This window comes from Mirounga leonina, unplaced genomic scaffold (assembly GCF_011800145.1).
Source record: "Mirounga leonina isolate KUSES-001 unplaced genomic scaffold, KU_Mleo_1.0 Mir_94, whole genome shotgun sequence".
Taxonomy (NCBI): Eukaryota; Metazoa; Chordata; class Mammalia; order Carnivora; family Phocidae; genus Mirounga; species Mirounga leonina.
In genome coordinates this window covers 26,533,240-26,554,377 of record NW_023270855.1, presented here as the reverse complement: position 1 = coordinate 26,554,377, position 21,138 = coordinate 26,533,240, and the positions used below count along the sequence as shown (strand labels likewise).

Here is a 21,138-nt window from a genome sequence, read left to right as displayed (position 1 = left end):
AACCAGGGCACTATTAAAGAAGGAGGTTGGTGAACACCACGTGGTGCCTCTTTAACTGAATGGCAAGCTTGACTCTCAGGGCCATGTGGGGTGGGAGCAAACCCTTGCCAAGTTTTAACAGAAAACTGTGTCAATGGTAGCACGGTGACCACTCTTTTAAGAAACGTCCATTTTACTTTTAGCCACTTTTCCCAACATTTGACTCAGTACGCTAAGTGATTCTGAGCAGTACCTGGAGGGATTTTTACATATTATTATTTTATTTTAATAAGTGTCTATATTTTTAATGTGGACTAAAAAGAAATCTAGCTACTAAGTTATGGTAGTAACATAAGGTTTACTTTTAAAATTAAGTGAAAAAGCAATACATTTTTAAAGCGACTTTTTAAAATTTTAAAAGGTATAATAAAAAGTAATTAACTGAATAAATAATAGTAACAGCAGTGAATAAAGTTTCCTTTTGAAAACTTAAGTTAAAAATAAGTTATTTTAATTTTTTTTTTTTTAAGATTTTATTTATTTGCGAGAGAGAGAATGAGAGACAGAGAGCATGAGAGGGAGGAGGGTCAGAGGGAGAAGCAGACTCCGTGCTGAGCAGGGAGCCCGATGCGGGACTCGATCCCGTGACTCCAGGATCATGACCTGAGCCGAAGGCAGTCGCTTAACCAACTGAGCCACCCAGGCGCCCAAAAATAAGTTATTTTAAAGAATATATTTCACATAAATAATAGATAACAGGTTCAGATATGGTCAAAACCATAAAGGTGATTCATAAACAGCTGAAGTTTGAAAAATATAGCTTATAAGCAATAATATGCAGTGACTACATGATAAAAAACATCAGCACTAGAATGCCACTAATCTATTCACCATCACACATCCTTCTAAAGGAAGGCCAGAAAGATAAATTAGAGTCCTTCAATAAATCCTAAGCAACGTTTGTAATTCTTTGCTTAGTGAAGTAGAATTTATACATAATAACAAATCCTGTACACACTGTTTTTTCCCAAGGACTCACCCCACTGTCTAACTTCAGTACATAATTACACAAAATACACCCTGTATTACACAAGCACAAAAGCAAAAGGAGACAGTAACACGTTGCTGTGCATGAGATACATTATTGTTTTATAATTAAAATTTTTTAATTAATATTATTTCTTTAAAATACTTTTTGAACCACCACACTTATGAATATACACACCCACTTTCTTTGACAGTGGCATGATATTGTGTGTCAGCAGGGAAACTGACGACACAAGTTAAAACCTGCTGTAGACTAATGGGTACCATGTTTGATTTGAAGGACACCCAAACAAAACCTACAAAGCACATTTTGGAAGCTTGTACTCAACTCAATCATCATAGTTCTTTCACAGAAGATGATGGTATCAATTTCTTCAAAAAACTTGTCAGGTTTCTAACTTAAAAGGCACAGGTGCTGACTATTACCCACTTGAAGAAAGGCATCCCATGTATGTGTTTAGAGGTTAACATGTGTTGCAAGGAAGAATTAGCACACGTACGATCCAAGACTCTTCTTGCATTTCTACAGAGGTTTCATCTAGGACATCCCATGTCTTTGTTGAAGTTGAAAGGAGGCCACAGCGTTGACTTGTTCATGAACTGAAGACCATTAATGAGGTTTAGGTAAGTAAAACAGCTAACTATTTAAAAAATCATCTTCACAAGGAAAAAAAAAAAAACAGAGACAAACTCCAATGAATTTAATTCTAACTCCTTCTGATCACAAATCCACCAAAGAATCTCATGTGTATTTTTGAGTTGGAAGTTAAACAAAGACCAGTGTCTACGTAAGACTCCTCCACTGAAATATGGGACCAAAGGATGGGTCCCTTTATTCATAGTTTTATAATTATACAAGCATTATCATTCAATTTCAGTGCCATTAAACCAAAGCAATATTCAGGAAACTGCTGTCACTTGAAAATCAATTAAAACCTAGATATCCTCAGTTTATAACAAAAATAAATGTTTGGAAAAGAAAAGCTCTACTTAAATTTGACAAATATGTATGGATTTTCCTCAGTTTTCAAGTTCAGAATCTTTCTTAAGTTAAATGATTAGCAGATTTCTCAATGCAACTATAAACTCCCCCAAACAATCCACTTATTCATAGTTGTTTATCGTTTCTGAAAATTAGTTTAAGATTGACTGGAGACAAAAAAAGTACATATTATTAGGCTGAACCATACTCAATGGCTATTGTAGAAGACAAACTGCTGTGTATCAGCAATCTCATTCCGGTTAACCTAACATATAGGCATGAACAGTACCCAGCACACCAAAGTGGTAAAGAGACAGTTTGGGCTTCAGATCCTAACTGGCTCTGGGATCCTAGGCATCTAACCATTAAACAAACAAACAAACAAACAAACAAAAAAACCCTTTTGTCCTCTTCTGTAAAACTGGGATTCTAAGAATACCTCATTTCTTTTTTTTTTTTAATATTCAGCACTTTTATTTATTTTATGTTAATCACCATACAGTACTTCGTTTTTGATGTAGTGTTCCATGCTTCATTGTTTGTGTATAACAACCAGCGCTTATTGCAATACTTGCCCTCCTTAATACCCATCACCGGCTAAGCCATCCCTCCCACCCCTTCCCTCTGAAACCTTCAGTTTGTTTCCCAGAGTCCATAGTCCCTCATGGTTCATCTCCCCCTCTGATTTCCCCCCCTTCATTTTTCCCTTTCTTCTCCTGAATGCTTCATTTCTATCTAGAGCACCTGTTTTGAGGATAAAATGAGATGGTCCATTGAAAGCCTTTCACCCATACTAAAATGTGCCACTAACACTGAGCCTTGATAAATGCTACTTATGTTGACAGTTTCTGTTTCTAATCTTTCAGATGAGCTCATTCCACCATGTTGGAAGGATTGAGACAATGTGTCTGAGGTACTAGCCACAAGATAACTGAATACTCTTCCTTTACTCTTGTAAAGGAACAAGCAACAGAGCCTGCCAATGACCAAAGAACCTTGGGCAAGGGTTTTACCCTTGGTCTAATACTTCCTCTGTGAGACAGAAATGACAGGCCGAGTGACACTAGTGACAGCACAGGATTATTGTGAAGATCAAATTACGTAACTTTCTGGAAGGTACCCTGTAAATTATAAGGGGTTATAAATGGAAAATGGTGTAATTATTCAAATCCCTCCAACATTTCTTATTTCCCATATTGCCTGCAAATGCTACAGAAAAGCTTATTTCTAGTAGTTCTCTAACTACAGAAGGTTCACCTTTCCTTCACAGATCTGTTTTTTTCCCCTCTGTATTCTAAAAAATCATTTGAATTACTAACATAGAAAAATGGAATGTTTCTGATTAAAATCTGGATATACTGAGAAGTGCTGCATGATAAACTGTAAGTGCTGGTTGCTTGGATTCTGTCTCTTCCAGGCAATGTTGATGACAAGTGTGTGACCACAGCCAGTTCACCTGAAACACACTCGTTGAATTAAGGATGTCTGCATAGAAGCTGTTCTCCTACCCTTGGTGTGTCCCATGTCCTTGCCAGGCCAACACCTTGGCCCCAGTCAAGAAGAGCCCCTCTAAGGCTGCTGCAATGTGAAAGCATGGACATACAAAGGGACTTGGGCACAGGAAGGAAGGAAGAAAACCTAAACCTTCCAAACAGCCTCAGTAACTCACAGATTGGTCTTAGGGATGGGATTCTGGGTGAATGTGGTTTGGGTGCCCTGACTTGTGTGGATGGGGTTATGTTGAAATCCCATGTTGTCTTCACCACAGGATGGGCAAGATGGGTGGTGCACTTGCCATGGGCCAGTCACCACGGGTTCCACTGCCTCAACCCGCCCTCTTCGCTTTCCAAATCTAGCTGGCCGGCCCCTGGGCATGTCCCTTACAACTCCCCCACTGCTGGCAAACTCTCTGCCTTATTAAGTTTCCACGCTGGTCAGCATCGGGCCATGCCTAGCCACGGCAGAGTGCAAACTTACAGAGGGTATGTGCAAGAGCCTGCCTGTGAGGAATACGTGGATCACTTAATGGTATTAAATAAAAATAATATGAAGAATTATAAGTGTTTAAAAAATTAATTTGGGTTATCACCTGGCAGGCTTCACAGTTTCTAGGAGACATGAGCCCGGCTGTCCTATGGACTCCACGTTAGCCAACACACACTTCCCGAGGTGGCCAGGTTCCCTCCCAAGTGGGAATGTGTGTGCGTCTTGCTGCTATTTTCAAAACTGGCTTTACCATAAAACTTAACAGGGATGGTGGCTGGGGAGGGAGGAGAGGGCAAGGGGAAGACAGAAGAAGAAGCCGCTGCTAGCCTTAATTAACAGGCACAATCTTTGGCCATGACCAAACCTAAGAAAATATTTTCTGACATGCGTTTAAAAATTAATGGGGACTGCAAATCAATTTTTAGAGGCTGATAAAATATTTAAGGAGGACCGTAACCCTGAGTTTTAAGCCAGAATGAATCAAATCTATATGGCCTTTCACTTTGTACAAGTTTAGTATTCATTCACTTCCCTACAGAGAACCCCCCCCCCCTTTTTTTTTTGGCCAGGCACTATGCTAGACACCAGAAATAAGATGTAAAAAGGGGACTAAAACATGATCTTCACAAAATGCTCTGTGTGGTATACATCCGTTTTCTTAAATTTCACGCAAACCATAAAGTTCTATTGCATGGAGATTCTGGTTCAGTGGGTCAGGGAAGGGCCTGAGATTCTGAATTTCTAGGAAGGACTCAAGGGGCACTGGACCATACTCTGCATAGATAGCAGAGGGAGCCAGGTCAGAGAAAACCATTCATCTTTAGTAGATGAGGAACACGGAGGCCAAGAGTAGCAGAAATGCCAGACTTAAGAGTCATTGGCTGATCCAGGGTAAGTAGCACTCGGGTTCTTTGGCCCCCAGTGTGTAATTCTGTGTGGGAGGTGGGTGGGGGCAGGGGCACTTGTCTGTCCTCTTCCTACAGAACATGCTTTTGAAAATAAGCAGAACAGGATGGTAGTGACTATCAATGGAAATCTATAGTATATGCCTTCAATGGGGCAATATCACCCCCAAAGGAGCAAAAATAGGTTTGATTCTTTGGGGGTGTGGTAGGATAAAAAAGTCTTACTCTTTTTATGTGTAAAACTCAGATGTACATAGAGTACATAAGGCCACAGACATCCAGCATATCTGTTTTTGCCTAACCTCAGGGTCATGCCATTACCACCCACTCGTCCTCAGAGACTGTATCCCTGACACCCCTCCCCACCCCCCAATTAGATCAAAGCTGCCCTTAAGTGTCCTCTCAGGGAACCATGTACCTCTCCTTCCCAATGCCCTCTGTTGTAATTATCATATGGTTGAATTCACCGGTATCTGTCTTTACCTCTAGACCACAGGCGCCACGAGAGCAGGGACCACATCTGCTCTTATACACCACTGCATCTCCAGGCCCTCCAGATGTAGGGCCGGCACATCCTGTCATTAGGAATTCTTTGAGAATGAGTCAATACACAAGTAGAGACGGCACACAGGAATGCCAGGCTGGGATGCTCCTCTACACCTCTATTGTGGATCTGGTTTTTAATAGCATGACTCACAGCAGCCTCTTCCCAGTCCATCAATCACATCTCAATGACCTCAGATCCTCACTATTTCATTTTCCACTTGCTTGCTCGGCACATGAAGGTATCATTCGTAAAAACGCCCATCATTTTCTTTTTACTCTTCCCTGTCTTACCGGCTCCACCCTACGGAACCATGATTTGCATGCCAAGAATGACAATAAGCCACTGATCTATAATGAGATGTTTGTTCTTGCCACTGCCATTTGGCTCTGAATATAAGACCGAAGAGGGTAATGTAATTTAATAGTTTTGTGACCCTGAGCAAGGTAAGGGACTTCTCTCTCTGCAGCCTCAGTTCTCATGGTATAAAGATAAGAACAGTACTCATCTAGCAGGTTTTTTTGTGTGTAGATGAAATTAGATACTGTGTACAAAGTACTCACCCTTGTGCTTGGAACAATGTTAGCATGTAATGAACCCTAGCAGTCTTAAGTGGCACCTACCACTGGAGGCCAATATACGCTCTAAAATATAGAAGAGGGTATTGGTATCAAAATGCATACTTAAAGAACAACACTGACCAAAATTTACCTTTATTGTGCACCTACCATGTCACTACCCATACATTCACTTACACTAATCTTTATTAATAATCCTATGGAAAAAAAGACATCAGTATTACCATTTTCAGATGAAGACGAGATTCACACAATGTGTAAATGATGACTGGCATTTACACACACATTTGTCTGTTCCCAACATCTATGTTGTCAACTCCAGGAATCTCTGAGGATCTCTAAGTAGGGAATGAAGCAAAACTACCGTAGCACCAGCCTCTTCAACTTCATATGCAGAGGAACGGCCAATTGCAGTACAGATTCCCTTTGGTTACTTTCATTATCAACAGAGAACATTCCATGGTGGAGTTTGCCAACAGAGCTTATCACAACAGACGGCTTCCAAGGCCTGCCAAAGAACAGGACTCCAGACGTCTCGTTTTCCTCAATGACAAACAAGAACTCTCTTCACCCCTGCTTTATCTCTGTGTCCCCAAAAAGTATACCCTTGGCAGGTGCTTTCTTGTAGACCTTCTAGGAAGCAAAACAATAACATTATTGAATGCCGACATCCCTCTCTCTCTCATTGACATGCAGAAATATGCAACCCATAACTCGATTTTGAAATGTCACAGTGGCACCATACTTCCATGCTGGGGGAAAATCTTTGCAATGCTTAAAGTGTATAATCAGCCTCTTCTACCCAGAGGCATTTGTAAAACAGGCATGTTTGGAACCATCCCCACTGAACAGTTCATCCCTTGTAAACTCTCTCTTAGAGAAGTCCCAAGGGCTGACTGAAGCAGCAACATGTCTCGCTGAGTGAAAATGTCAACAAGAAAAAAAAAAATAAAGAAAGAAAATCAAGGCAGAGAGAGATGGTGCAGTTGATTTATTTTAAGCACCGCATCAAGTGAATTTGTTCATTGCCACAATTAGGAAGTTGAGCCAAGGAGGAAAGACATTTATTTCTGCTTTCTTGGCCTTGATGTCAAATCTATCTAATGACAGAATGAGGAGTTGGTTCAAATTGCGAAGCAGAGATCAATTATGAGATCCACTAATAACTTCTATGCTTCGTGAGGGACAACAGTTAGATTCCTTATATAGACAGATAGGGCCTCTACTCTGTTGGAGTATATGCAACTCTTGGCATTACAGCTGGTGAAACATGGAAAGTTTCATCATGCAGCCCCTAGCCCCGCCACCAAACACAACCTTTTCCAAAGTTTTTTTTATCTCAGCAAATGGTACGAGCGTCTACCCAGTTATGTAAGACAGAAACTATGAATCATCCTAGGAGGACTACCATCACTTGCATCTTCTACCTCCTTCTTACGATAACTGACATATTACCAAGTCCAGCTCTTTAATCATATAAATATCTCAAGATTCAGTCAACTTATTCACTAACACCACCACCACAGTCCAAAGCTAACTCCATCTAGGGTTGCCAGATAAAATGTAAAACTAGATGTTCTATTTTTTTATTTGTTAAATCTAGCAATCTAACTCCAGCTCAACTGCTACAGCTCACTCCAATTATTACTTCTACAGGAAAAGCTTTTCCCAACCCCACAAAGATCAAATCTCCCCAACCTATAGTCTCCTCTATAGACCCCAGCACACTCACAACTGTACACTTATTTCTGTGATTATTTGAATGCTGTGCCTTGTGCACTATATGATCGAGGAGGGCAATGATCACATGTGGTTTTGCTAAGCATTTTATTTTTGATGAATAAACAACCGAAGAAACAAACTAGTCATACAGTCTACAAAAGAGGTATCCATTTCCAGGGAGCAGAATGGGAAATACTGGCATATCAGTCCTGCCTGTGACATGACTTGGGTGACGGGCTTTTGGCCAGGCTTTGTCCCAATTCTTTTTAGTGTCTTAGACCAGTCTCTCCCTGGATCTCAGTTCTGTATCATTTCAGCTTTAAAATCCCACAACCCTGCAACTCTTAAACCCCAAACATATATTGACAGTTACCCGGCCCTGAGGTGTTTTTTTTCCCCGGCCCTGAGGTTTTATTGCTTCATTCTACTTGTCTGCCATTTCACACGTCACCGAATGTATCCACAAAAGAAGATCACCCCTGCTCTGCAGTAACATGCTCTTTGGGAGGATTCGAAATCATCCTTTTTAAAGGAGCTTAACTCTTAAACATGTGCTTAGCTCTCTGAAGTCAGCTGAGTGAGAAGGGAGGGCTCTTCTCGAGTAGGTGCTCACCCTTCCCTGCAGAAGCTTTCATTCTAGAGCTGCGCTGTAAAACATGGCAGCCACCAGATACCTGTGACTATTTAAAGTTAAATTAGTTTAAATTAAACTAAATTTAAGTCAGTTTCTCAGTCACAATAACCACATGCGGCTAGTGACTGCCATGTTGGGCAGCTCAGAATACTGAACATTTCCATCACTGAAGGAAGTTCTATTGCATTGCACTGGTTCTAAAGGAAACAGGGCATGGCTCTTTGTCCCTCCTTCTCTAGAACCAATGTTCTGACCTTCTCTCGGTTCATCCCACTTGCTCTCTTTGGATTCAGACCTCGGGGCTGGTGCTGACTTCCAAACTCAAGCACTGTCCCTGAGTCTCTCACTTGAAACCATGAGGTCCTCTGACTGTCACTTCCACAAGGGGTCTCCTCTGATGGGAGATAAGATGTAGTGCCCTTGAGGTATGCTTCTGGAGCACCCTATTTCCCTTCTCAGAACACACATCACTTCTCTTGAAACTGTTTAATTTGCTTCACAACACTGAGGGGCTGCAGAGGACAGACTATGGGGCCAGGCAGCCCGGGGTTGGGATCCCAACTCTATTCCTGGCTCACCATGTGAACTTAGAAAAGATGACTGGCCTCTCTGGGCCTCATGCTCTTCTTCTGTAAAATGGGGAATCAACTGTACCTACCTCATAGGATTGGTGGGTAGTTAAGTGAGCAGCTGCCTATAACATACTTTGAAGAGCATCCAGCACATAGTGCATGCTGGACAAGTGCTGGCAAAAATGAGTAACTAAAAAGTGTAAGCATCTTCAAATGCAGAGCTGCTTTGGTTTTCTGTCCTGTACATCACGCCTCATGTTACGGAACAACATCCGATGCAAAGCGAATGCTCAATAAATACTTGCTGAATTGAACTGTGTATGTGTAGATGGGCTTGCTGGAACACCGCACCGCTGGAAACTTATGGTATAGCCATATTCAGAACAGTGTTAGCAAGATATCTGTGCAGGGATGCTCACTGCTGCCATGTTTACAAAGCACCAAAAATGGGAGATGGGGGGCGGGTAACATCCTAAATGTCCACCTGCAGGGGACTGGTCAGCATACACTGGGATACTTCACAGCATTTTAAAAGAGCAAGATAGAACTGCATGGGGTAATATGGAAAGATTTCTAAGACACGTGAAGTTGGAAGGGCAAGAATAGAGGGAAATGAACGAGAGTCCATAGGCGCATGCCCTGTGTGCGTACATTTTCTGAATCTCTGCACTAGATCCTTTCACTGTGGCTCCCTATGGGGAGGAAGGGAAGCAACTTGGACTTAAACATGTTTACATTCTTCACTATAGTAAGGATTCCATCATGTACATTTATTACTTTTACTCAGAATGATCAAAGTGGCTTGCGTTGAAGAGTGTGCTGTGGGGGCGCCTGGCTGGCTCACTCGGAGCATGCGACTCTTCATCTCAGGGTCATGAGTATGAGCCCCATAGTGGCTGTAGAGATTACTAAAAAAATTAATAAGCTTAAAAAAAAAAAGAGTGTTTTGTGTCCTTATGCTAGGTTTTTCCTCTCTGGAACCAGGAGAGGCCAAGAGACAAAAATGTGAGCAGGAAAAAAGACGGTGAGTACCTGGGAAGTAAATAAAGACGTTTGACTGGCAGATGCACTGGTTTAGTGACTAGCAGAAGGGGGAGGGAATCCACCAGCGTGGCAATTTCAGATCAGTCGTGTGGGTAAATGTAAGAGCTAACGCTGATTGAGAGCTTACATGTGTCAGACACTGTGCTCAGCCCTTTCCAATTATTGTCTCATTTAATCCTATGAGGAAGCACTATTATTATCCTCATTTTACCAAAGGGAAAATGGAGACACGGAGCATTAAGCAACCTGCCGGAGGGCACACAGCTCCACAGCAGAGGGGCTGAGGTTCCATCTCAAGCAGGGCGGTAGCCCGGCCTGCACGCTTGTTAGTGTCCAATAGACAGCTGCGGTCGGGGCCTGTCCAAGGGAGGCAAGGACAGAGGAGGTTCTCTAAAGATCTATCCAGCCCTATTCCTGTGACAGTATCTGGCATTTAATAAAAATTCCGTTTTGCTTCCAGCTTCTAAGAGTCGACATAATACACTTCAGTGCGTTCCAAAAAAGTATGAACTGTCTCCTATGGTAGGGAAATTATACAGCTAAAAGGTCAAAGGCTGACAAACACTGAACAATCAAATGGCTGAAAAACGGAATGGATTAATGCTGGCCATGAGAAAATTTCAACTCCAAAACAACGGAGCAACATTCACAGAAAGACAGTTTTATATGAGACGATCAGGCACTCTCTGAAAAACGTTTCCCTGTTGCTACCCACCACGAAGTTAGGTGAAAGTACGGATGAGTTATTTCTACGACTTTTTAATTACGTCCAGGATATTCTTCTTGGGTTTTTTGGGCAAGAGTGTGAGGCTCTGAAAGTCAAACTGAGCTGGGTTTGGTTCTGGGCTCCAGCATTCCAGCACCAGCCATACAACCTTGAACATGTTCCTAAATGCTTCTTGGTCTCAGCAAACCCATCTGAAAATTCCGTGATAATAGTTACCTCTGCCAAAGCGATACCATTAAATGGGAAACAAAGTGACTCCGCCTATATGTCATTTGTAATATAAACAACTGGAGAAAATGAGTTTATCTTCCTTGTTTCCCAGACAAGTTGTTGTCTACACCACATGCTTTGTTCTTCCAATCCAACACATGCCGTTTTGCATTGCACAACCACTTCCACCCTCAACCTTCCCAAAAATGCAAATGGAAGTTTGTTGTTGTTGTTTTTTACATTAGGGGATTCAAGCTCCCAGATGGGCATAACAATGGATTTCATATAAGGACAATTCACTTTCTGAAAATGAAAGATGATTCACATTTGCCCTATCCTGGGCCACTTGAGTTTTTAACTAGATTCACATTTGCAAGACAACCTTGAAGAAGCTCCTGGTACATCCACTTAGCCTCCTTCCCTCACCTCACTCCTAGGCTTTAGTGAATTATCCTTGCTTTGGGTTTTCTCAGACCCCCTCCCACTTCCCCAACCACCAGTCATATCACAACACTTCAAGGAAACTGAGACAATTGATAATTAGCAATGTACTCAAGGGAAATACTCTTGAATTCACAATCAGAAATTTGATTTACATCTGAACGCAACCCAGTGTATTTTCACAATTTGGAAATGAGCTGTAGGTTCAAAGATAATGCTCTTCCCCTGCACCCTCTCCAAAGAATATCAAACCATGATCAGCATACCTAAGATCCATGACTGTTACTTAACTGGTAGCCACTGCCTGGAACAGGGGTTATTATCATAGCAAAGCTATAATATCCCTAATAAAATAAGAGTCTACATTGTACCTACGTTTTGTTTTTAAGTCTACTCTTGCAATGCCCCTGTGATCACCAAATAAATCCAATTTTAAAAGACTGTAAAGACATACACATAATAATTTGACCAAGTTAATAATCTGACCTAGTTAATAGTATCATATTATGCTCTTCTGTCTCAAATTATAATTCTCAAAAGAGCAATCTAGCTACAATATTGTTTTCAGAAAATGTACTTTGAATTTTTTTCCCTACATTTGGCTTTGACCTTGCTATCCCATCTGTGGGATCTTGTCCTACAGACATATTTTCGCCTGTGTGAAATGATTTATGCCCATGTTATTCAATGCTGTAGTGTTTTGAGATTTTAAAAATATTTATCCAAAGGGAACTAGTTAAATAAATCATGGCTATGCTGATACAAAGAGATTACACAGCCATTTAAAAAACAAAACAGTAAGTGCTCTATTACTAAAACTGCAAAGAACTATAAGACATACTGTTAAAAGACCAAGGTACCAAACAGCATGTATTGTATACTACCTTTTGTATAAAATAGGGAAGAAATAAGAACACATGCAGAGAACACATATGTTTATATACACACGTGGCACATGTGTCCTTGTATTTACATAAAGAAATTTCAGAAGGGTAATCAAACTCTAACGGCACGGGATGTAAAAGGAGAAATTGAAATTAGGCAGATAAAGATAGGTATCTGAAAGAGATTACTTATTTAATACTTTTGAGATATTTTGCTTCATGAGCCATATACATGTATTATCTACTCCAAAAATACATTAAAAATTGATTAGTGGTAAAAAAAAATGACATTCTATTCCTTCAAGATTAAAACAACACCTGTAAAGTCACATTTCGTGATTGACCATGATTCTTTCCCCTCTTCTTTCTAATACCATGCAAGCCCATATTAAACAACGACAACAACAATACACACACACACACAGTCTTCAACTAATAAAGGAGAAACCTCTTGAAGAAAAAAAAAGCCCGCAACTATTTTTAAAGAGCTCCACAAAGTCTTACTCCATATATTTTATCCATCATATTAAGGTGAATCTCCTATAGTTGATTAGACTTCACTAGTTCACAAAACACTCTAGCCTGGATGGCTCCCGATCCTCTGATGTGCCCAGGAGAGAGGCAGGCTCACCACCCTCACACAGATAACGCTCACCTTCATAGGTGCCGACTTCCAGAAGGGTCCCGCTCTGCTCGAGGTCCAAGAATTCCTTCACAGTCAGAAAGTTATAGTCCACGCCAGGCACTTCTCCTTCTCTGGGAGATCGGGTTGTGCCTGCAGCCGACAAGACAAATACACAAGACACCATCAGTCAATGAAAACAGGAAGCTCCCCATTCGGTTGTAATTACAATAACCTGTTTTGTAGGCTGGAGTGCCTAAACGTGCCAACCCATCTGCTCAGACAGGGACCTAGGAAAGACAACTTCTTTTTTTTTTTAAGTCTTTTTTTTTTTTTTTTAAGATTTTATTTATTTGACAGAGAGAGCACAAGCAGAGGGAGAGAGAGAGAGGCAGGCTCCCTGCTGACAACTTCTTTCTAACAGCACAGCATCTTCACTTCCACCCGCTCGTGCTTGGGATCTTCGAATGGGAGAAAGAGCAAACTGAGCACAGCTGGGTAGCCTGGGATGAGTTTTTATCACTTCTTAAAAATGCACTGAATGAAAAAGGCAAACTGGATTTTAGATGGACAACATGCACAATCAGCAGCTTCTAGGACTCCAGTAGATACTAAAAAGTTATCCACCTTAAGCTCACAGCCTAAGGGGTTTATATTTTTAACACCGGCCTCAAGATTCCTGTGTTCCGAAGTATATCCGGCAAGTTCCAATGTAATAAGCCCTTTGAAGAAAATGACATCCACTGCATAAACACATCACTAGAGAAATGCAATTGCCCAAGATCGGTGGTTGGATATCTCCCAGGGATTAAAATGCTGCTCCTGTCCATGTAATTAATATGTTCGATGAAAAGAGGCCACCCGTAAGTTCTGATGGGAGAGAAGGGGCACTGAATTTGCTAGAAAATTCTCCCCTTGAATATGGTCATTCTGTCCATGACTAATAAATACAACAATTCTTCTTATGAACAACAGAGGGTCTCTAGAGGATTCGAGTCACCCAGCTCAGGTGCGAGGCTCTAGACCTATCATTTTAGCCTCATCTCAACCAAAACTGTAGAAGCAATGTGGAAGGAATGTGATTTACACACAAACCGAGAAAAGAAGACAAACCAAGAAGTAATTATGTAGTGTGTACTAGGAACCTCTGTCAAATACTAGAAAAGACCAAAAAAAGAGCAAAATACCGGATTTCTGCTTTTACATTCAAGTTAGGTGATATGATCAACTTAACTCATTTTGCAAGGCACCATTTACCTGCGGTATTCTAAAGTTGATATTTTCCTGTATAATAAGCAGGGATTTTTCTGTATTCCTAGGAACTTAATAAGCAAGGATTTCCCCCTAATCCTAGAAACTTTAAAGCAATTCAAAGTATGTACCTTGTGGCTCTAATGTTCTCTCATCACTTGCCCTATGAGAATGATCATATCCACTAACCTACGGGGCCATCGGGAACTTCTCTTAAGTGAAAAAACAAAAACAATAAAACAAAACCCCTCAACACTTGCTGCATATTTAACTTAGGATAAATACATTTTAAATGAGCCCGATTTTTCTAATATCTGAAATTGGAGTGTTTTAAATAGCCGCAAACTCTCCACAGTATGGTTGTTATTGCACACGTTTGCTTAGCAGGTCCCACATGCTGGAACTTTCCGGTAAAGAAGCCTGCTTGTGTCCAGAAGTCTACTCTTGTACTATTTCCTGATTTGTTCCCATTTCGGGCTCCCCTGACAGATGACGACAAGCGCTTTCAGGTAGCTTACAATTTTTAAATTGAGATCTCCAATGTCAGGCACAGAAGTAGGTACTCCAGAAACAGAGAGAATACCATATACTGTTGCCGAGCAGGCTCCTGCAGTGGGAATGGTAAGTTCAAGGCTTGCCACTCCTCCCAACTTGTGGTCCTAGGCATATTCCTTAGCTTCTGTTATTACTTGGTTTCCTCATGTGACACAGGGATAATAATGGTACCTACACTATAGATTTGTTGTGTGTACTGAATGAAATAAACCTTTTAAAAGACATATATAGCTTAATAATCATCAGCATATGTGCTAGTTTATGTCATCATTAGAAGGAAATGAGTTGAGAGAATGCTATAGTTCAAATGCTATATATATATATATATATATATATATATATATATATATATCTCCTAACATCTCTCACCAGGTTTCATTTTTTTCAATAACTATTTATTGAGGTCCCAACTCATGCTGGGCAGCAGCTCAGGCACTGGGGAAACCCTGGTGAACAAGACAAAGCCCCTACCCTTGTGAAATTTATATTTTACTGTGAAAGACCGAAAACAAATGTGTATGGGAATGAAACAAAATTTCAGGTGGAAATAATCTTCCATAGGAAACATAGGTTAAAGTGTCTCAGAGCAATGTAGGTTAAAGGGTTTAAGAGTATCTTGGAAGAAGGAAGCACGCTGGGGAGGAGGGAAGCTATTTTAGATGGGGATTAGGGAAAGCCTGGCTAAGGAGATGCCACCCAAATGGAGAGCCCTGCCGAGGTGATGGGAAAGCGATCCAGGCAGGGGGAAGGGGCCAGGGCTTTGATGCAGGCAGAGCCTTGGTAGGTGAGGGGAAGGGCAAAAAAGACCAGAGTAATGGTGACAGAGTAATAGAAAAGGGTTACTTAAAAAAGCCACAGCAAACACTTCATATCTTATTCTAAGGAAGATGAGAAGCCACTGGAGGTTTTTCAGCAGGGTGGTGCTAGGCTTCATTTTAAAAAGATCATTGAGCTTGACAGAGAACAGGCTTTGGGCAGAGGAGGGGGAGGTGGGCACGAACAGAAGCAATGAGACCAGTGAGGTGGTTATTACAGGGTCCACGGGAGAGAAAATGAGGTCACGGATAAGAAGAGTAGGGCGGAGCTAGTGAGAAGCAGTCAGACTTCTATCCTACGTTGTGAATATTGCAAATAGCTGTGACACAGTCCACAGGATGGACATATTAAACTCATCAAGCCACACGAGGTCCATATTTTGAAGACAGAGCTTGTTGATGGGAGTGGATGGGGTGTGTAAGAAAAACAGAGGGATAAAGACTGACATCCCATTTTTTGTCCTGGGCAAATGGGCAAATGGCCTTGTGCCCTCTACAAAAATCAAGAAGACAGGGGAGGAAGTGGTTCTTAGGGGAAAAACAGTAAGAGTTCACTTTGAGACATGTGAAGTCTGAGATGCCTATTAGACACCTAGATGTGGAGGGCTGTGCACAGCTGACCAGGTAAGTCTGAAGATCAGAGTGCAGGTTGGGACATAAAATTGAGAGTGATGAGTAAACCACTGGCATCTGAAGGCAAGAGACAGAGATAACAGGGGGCGGGGGGAGCGGGGAGTGTACAAAAAGAAGCCAAAATGTTTGGATTGAACACTAAAACCCCGTAATTTTTAGTAACGGAGAAAACTAGGAAGACCCCCAAAGGAGACTAAGAGGTAGCAGTCAGCAAGGCAGGAGCAAAGGAAGAGGGTGTGATGTCCTGGAGCCAAGTGAAAAAAGCCATTTAGCCTGCTCCTGGGAAACCACAGTTTACAGCACATTGGGAAATCCCGGTGTGGGGCAAGAAGAGAAACTCTGAAACTTGCTGTGAAGGGGTCTGTCCTAAATGTGATCTACATGGCAATTCTCATACTCAGCCTCCATATCAAAATTCCATTAGCTTCATTTATCGCCCCATCCCATGCCCCACTCCCCAAGAGATGAGGCTAAATAAAACTAACAAAAGACTTGTTGGGTTTTTAAAGTCTTCTGAAACCAGACAATGGTGGGGGATTTTTTCCTCCTTCTTGAGCCATCTTATCTTTCCTGTGTCTTTCCACCATGTTTTTCAGAACCAATCTGTCAGATTTACTTTAAAGGGTCTTAATTTCCTGAAAGGATTCAAAATTATGAATAACTTAAAAAATGCTACATTTTAGAGGAAAAAATGAAACTCAAAGATAACCATTTTCCCATGTAAATAAATACGTTTGGTGGCCTTGGACCTGCAGGGGAAGGAGTGGGGGGCAGGTTAGTCTCCACCCACAAAACCTTCAGGGTTTATTACCCAGACAAAACCTTTCTACGCTGCAGGCTAGCAGGAGGTTTACTCCCAGTTACCCTCTGAGCAACCCGCCCTGGGTTTGGGCCAACATGACCAGGCTCCATTCAGTGACGCAAGGGAGAAAAGGGCAGGGGAGGGGACCCCGCCTCCTCTTTTCTTCTAGCCGAATGACAGGCTGCCGGCTGGACACACGCCTGGCAGATGGCATTTCAAAGGGTTTTCAGGAGCCATCTGGGGTGGGTACAATTATTACAAACCATGCTTCTAACAAAGCCAGAAGGGTTACTTCCTGACAGAAGAGAAGTAAAACAAATTCTATCATGTTCCTCAGGGACAGCATATTAAAAAAAAATAATCACCGGGCTGACAAACTGGGGTTTTCTACAGCCTACAACACTGCCTTCTGCTTGTCTAGCCAGAAATCAGGCCAACAATATCTAACAGTTATTAGCTTTAAGCAAATATGCACAGTGCGCACCTCCTTGCCTTTAAAAGACCAACAAACACACAAACAAAAAACAGGCGTGAGAGATGATCAAACAGCAGGAAAGGATGAACAGCATCCATTTATTGGATACTTACTTATGTCCCAGGCAAGGTGCTAAGCACTAAATCAATACTACTGTATTTAATTGCTAGAAGAAATGTAAAAGTAAGGACTGTCATTATACTCATTTTATTGATGAGGAAGCTGAGAGTCAGAGAAGGAAAGTAACTGCCCAAGGTCGCGTGCACAATTAAGAAGGAAAGTAACTGCCCAAGGTCATGTAACAAGTAAACTGAGCAGAGCTATGGTCTCTTGGAAAAAAATCTCTTTAGATATCTGTGGCAGCAGGGTTTGTAGCAAAAACAAAACAAAAGCAGTCCTCCAAAATGAAAAACTAAGTGCCCATACATATGGGAATGACTGAACGAAATATGGTAGATTCACCCTCAGGAAATTTTTTTTTTAACTATGTAAAGAACAGTGTGATCTACACAGTTACCAGAAGGAATGTGTATGATGTTCAGTTGAGTGATACAAACAAGTCACTATGTAAACTTGAATAATATGTAAAATATGGCTGCATTTTATTGAAAAACAGAAAAGGAAGCGCTATGGACCCTATGTTTTTTCAGTTATTAAATAGTTAAGTGGGTGGAATAATATTAAATCATTAGCAGAGGTAACCTCAAGGGGGGTGGGTTCAGAAATGGGAAGAGACAAAATGATTGTTTCTTTAAATAACTCTCAGACTCTGAATTGTACCAATGTGTATGTAGTTGTTCTGGCATTTTATAAATTGAATAAAAAGATTATTTCCGGAATCTTGAACAATTTGATTCTTGGGTATCCTAATCCAATATCTTCCATATTAACTTAGTCCTTGCAAAAACATGCAAAAGAATATAGGCTCCCTATGAATCAAACAAACAATACTTTTGAGGTTTCCCATGTCATAGAAAGCCAGCACTGATGTCAACACTTGCCTTTAGCTAATGAATAGAAATATACTACATATAGGGGTGCCTGGGTGGCAGTCGGTTAAGCATCTGACTCCTGATTTCAGCTCAGGTCATGATCTCTGGGTCCTGGGATCTAGACCCGTGTTGGGTTCCAAGCTCAGCGGGGAGTCTGTTTGAGGGATTCTCATTCTCTCTCTCTCCCCTTCTGCCTCTCCCCCACCCACACTCTTTCTAAAATAAATAAATAAATAAATCTTAAAAAAAAAAAGAAATATATTACCTATAAAGTTGAGATGGTGATACTATTTTTCTGCCTGATTTTACTCTTTAAACCTCGATCTGGGGTGCCTGGGTGGCTCAGTGGGTTAAGCAGCTGACTCTCAATTTCAGCTCAGGGCATTATCTCAGGGTCCTGGGATTGAGGCCTGCATCAGGCTCTGCCTTCAGTGGGGAGTCTGCTTGAGGATTCTCTCTCTCCCTCTCCCTCTGCCCCTCACACCCACCTGCTCGAGCACTTTCTCACTTTTTCAAATAAATAAATATTTTAAAAAACCCCTCAATCTGTTCATCATTTAAACAGAGTCCTTTTTCAGTGTTAAAATGCCTACAAGATTTCACCAGGGTAGTCAATACTACCAACCCTTTCCACCACCAGATCATAACTTAAATTAATTTGAGCTACGCCCTACTGAATATCTCGGTATGAATTAGCAATGCCCCCAAAAGTTCGCCTTTTAAAGCCTGAGTGGCTGCTTGCTTCTTATGCACGTTTTATGGTTCATAAACTTTTAGTGTACCTGGCTTGAGTGACCCTTGCTGAGGAAATCAGAAAGTGACCTTCCTTATCAACTCTACAAATCACGGCTATAGAAAAGGAACTGGATTTTGGAGTTCATTAGCTCTCTCTTCTTAATCTGAAAATTCTCTTGAAATATCCAATTAAGGCAGCAAACAAAATCTTAGGGATGGGACACAATATGCCTGTTCCTCCTTCTATGTATTCCCAGCACCATGAGGCTTTCGGGCAAGCTGTCACTCAGCACCTGTCCAAAAGGTCTCAAGGCCAGATTGCTAATAGAAGAATCATTACCCTACTAAGATTAAATTGTTAATAGTCAATGGTTTCACCTGCTGTGAAATTAATCTGGGTCCTGCTTATCAAAATCTAATGACGAGGCTTCAAAAAATTATAGTCCCTTCAACTACCTCCAATGTTAAGGAAGGATCATTCTGTATAATAAAGCAATTATGTGCATTGCTTGAAATTCATTAGATATCCAGGACAGGCTCATGCTGTTCGTTTTTTCAGCTGATGGAGATGGAGCACAGTTGAATGTATTGTTCCTACAAATTCACTCAGTCACTTACTCACACAAGTTTGGCCATATTTTGGGATGAACAGTACTATTTACTCAACATTTTCCCTTCAAATCAAACTGTTGGTTTTTTTTTTAAAATGTAACTATATTCATGTAAAAAAGAAATGCTTAACTGCTACACAATGACTAGAATAGTTTTTAAAAATCTTACAATACCAAAAGCTGGCAAAAGTATGGAGCTATTGAACTCACACACCGTTGGTAAGGTTGCAGCAGGGGTACCGCCCTTGGGAAAAGAGTTTTGGCATTTTGTTACAAAATGAAACATAAATTCACCATATGACCCAACAATCATGAAGGGAGGCAGATCAATCACAAGGATGTGAATCTCTTCACGCCCCAAACAGATTTAGAAACAACATATCCACCAATGCAGACCACAGCCTTACATGTTTGATAGACTCGAAACACAAGCAATTTTTCTATCATGCCTTAAATATGGCAACAGGCACCCAAACATGTTCACTAGAATGTGTACTCCATGTGATCTTCCAGGATGTTTAAATAAAAAACACTCACTTTTACTGAAGCTTTTGTTTCACCAATACGAACTATTCAAAAAGATCTGGGGACAGAAGTCAAACAGACCTTTTCTCATGAAAGAACATGCATACGTTTAAAACAAGTCCACCTGGCTTCTTCTTCGTGTCCTTTCAAATCTACATTCCTTGGGAAAGAGACTGAGGAAGCATACTAAGGCTAGTCCATAGTATAGGACTACTCAAAGTATCTCTTGATTAGGGAATAAAGAACAAAAATATTAACAGCTGCTATTTATTGAGCACTTACTATGTGCCAAGGAATTGCTAAGTATGTACATCACAGATGACAGTATCCTGATGCTTGGGTGAGAGCAGAGTTTGTTAGAATTACCCCCCCACCCCTACCCCCACCCCAGGCCAGCACTTTCTAATGCATGCTTGCAAGTCTTTCATTCTGCTGACAATTATTTTCTAAAGTGCTAGATGGGGTTAGAGGATGGGGGTGAGCAAGACCCTGAGAAAGCTTAAAGTTTGTGGGGGAAGAACAATAAAGGATATGAAGGAGAAACTAAAGGTGGCTCTGGGTGCTCCTATCAAAGGGACCTACCAAAAAGAAAAAAAAATGTGACAGCAGGAGACCCTTGAATGAGGCAGTCATGGAGCCTTGGGAAGGGATGCAAGTATTCTGTGGCTCTTACTTGGTGTGTGAGTATAGAGGGTAGGGGAGATCAGAAAATAGACAGTGGAAGGAGGGGATAAAGACCCAAAAGACTGGTGGTCTCAGATGTGACATCTAGTGGACTCAGAAATGGAATGGTCATAGGAATGAAACTGTCAGTGAGCACCACACACACACACACACACACACACACACACACACACACACACACAC

At 41.2% G+C, this 21,138-nt stretch overlaps 1 protein-coding gene across 9 annotated transcripts in view; it reads right to left on the bottom strand.

Moving 5' to 3' along the window:
* Positions 1-21,138, bottom strand: part of MAGI1 (membrane associated guanylate kinase, WW and PDZ domain containing 1) — a 615,689-nt gene that overhangs the window by 114,899 nt on the left and 479,652 nt on the right. For all 9 annotated transcript variants that reach the window (XM_034998455.1, XM_034998457.1, XM_034998458.1 and 6 more), the window contains exon 3: positions 12,911-13,030. In XM_034998455.1, coding sequence (XP_034854346.1) covers positions 12,911-13,030 — 120 coding nt within the window. The remainder of the gene's footprint in view (positions 1-12,910; positions 13,031-21,138) is intronic.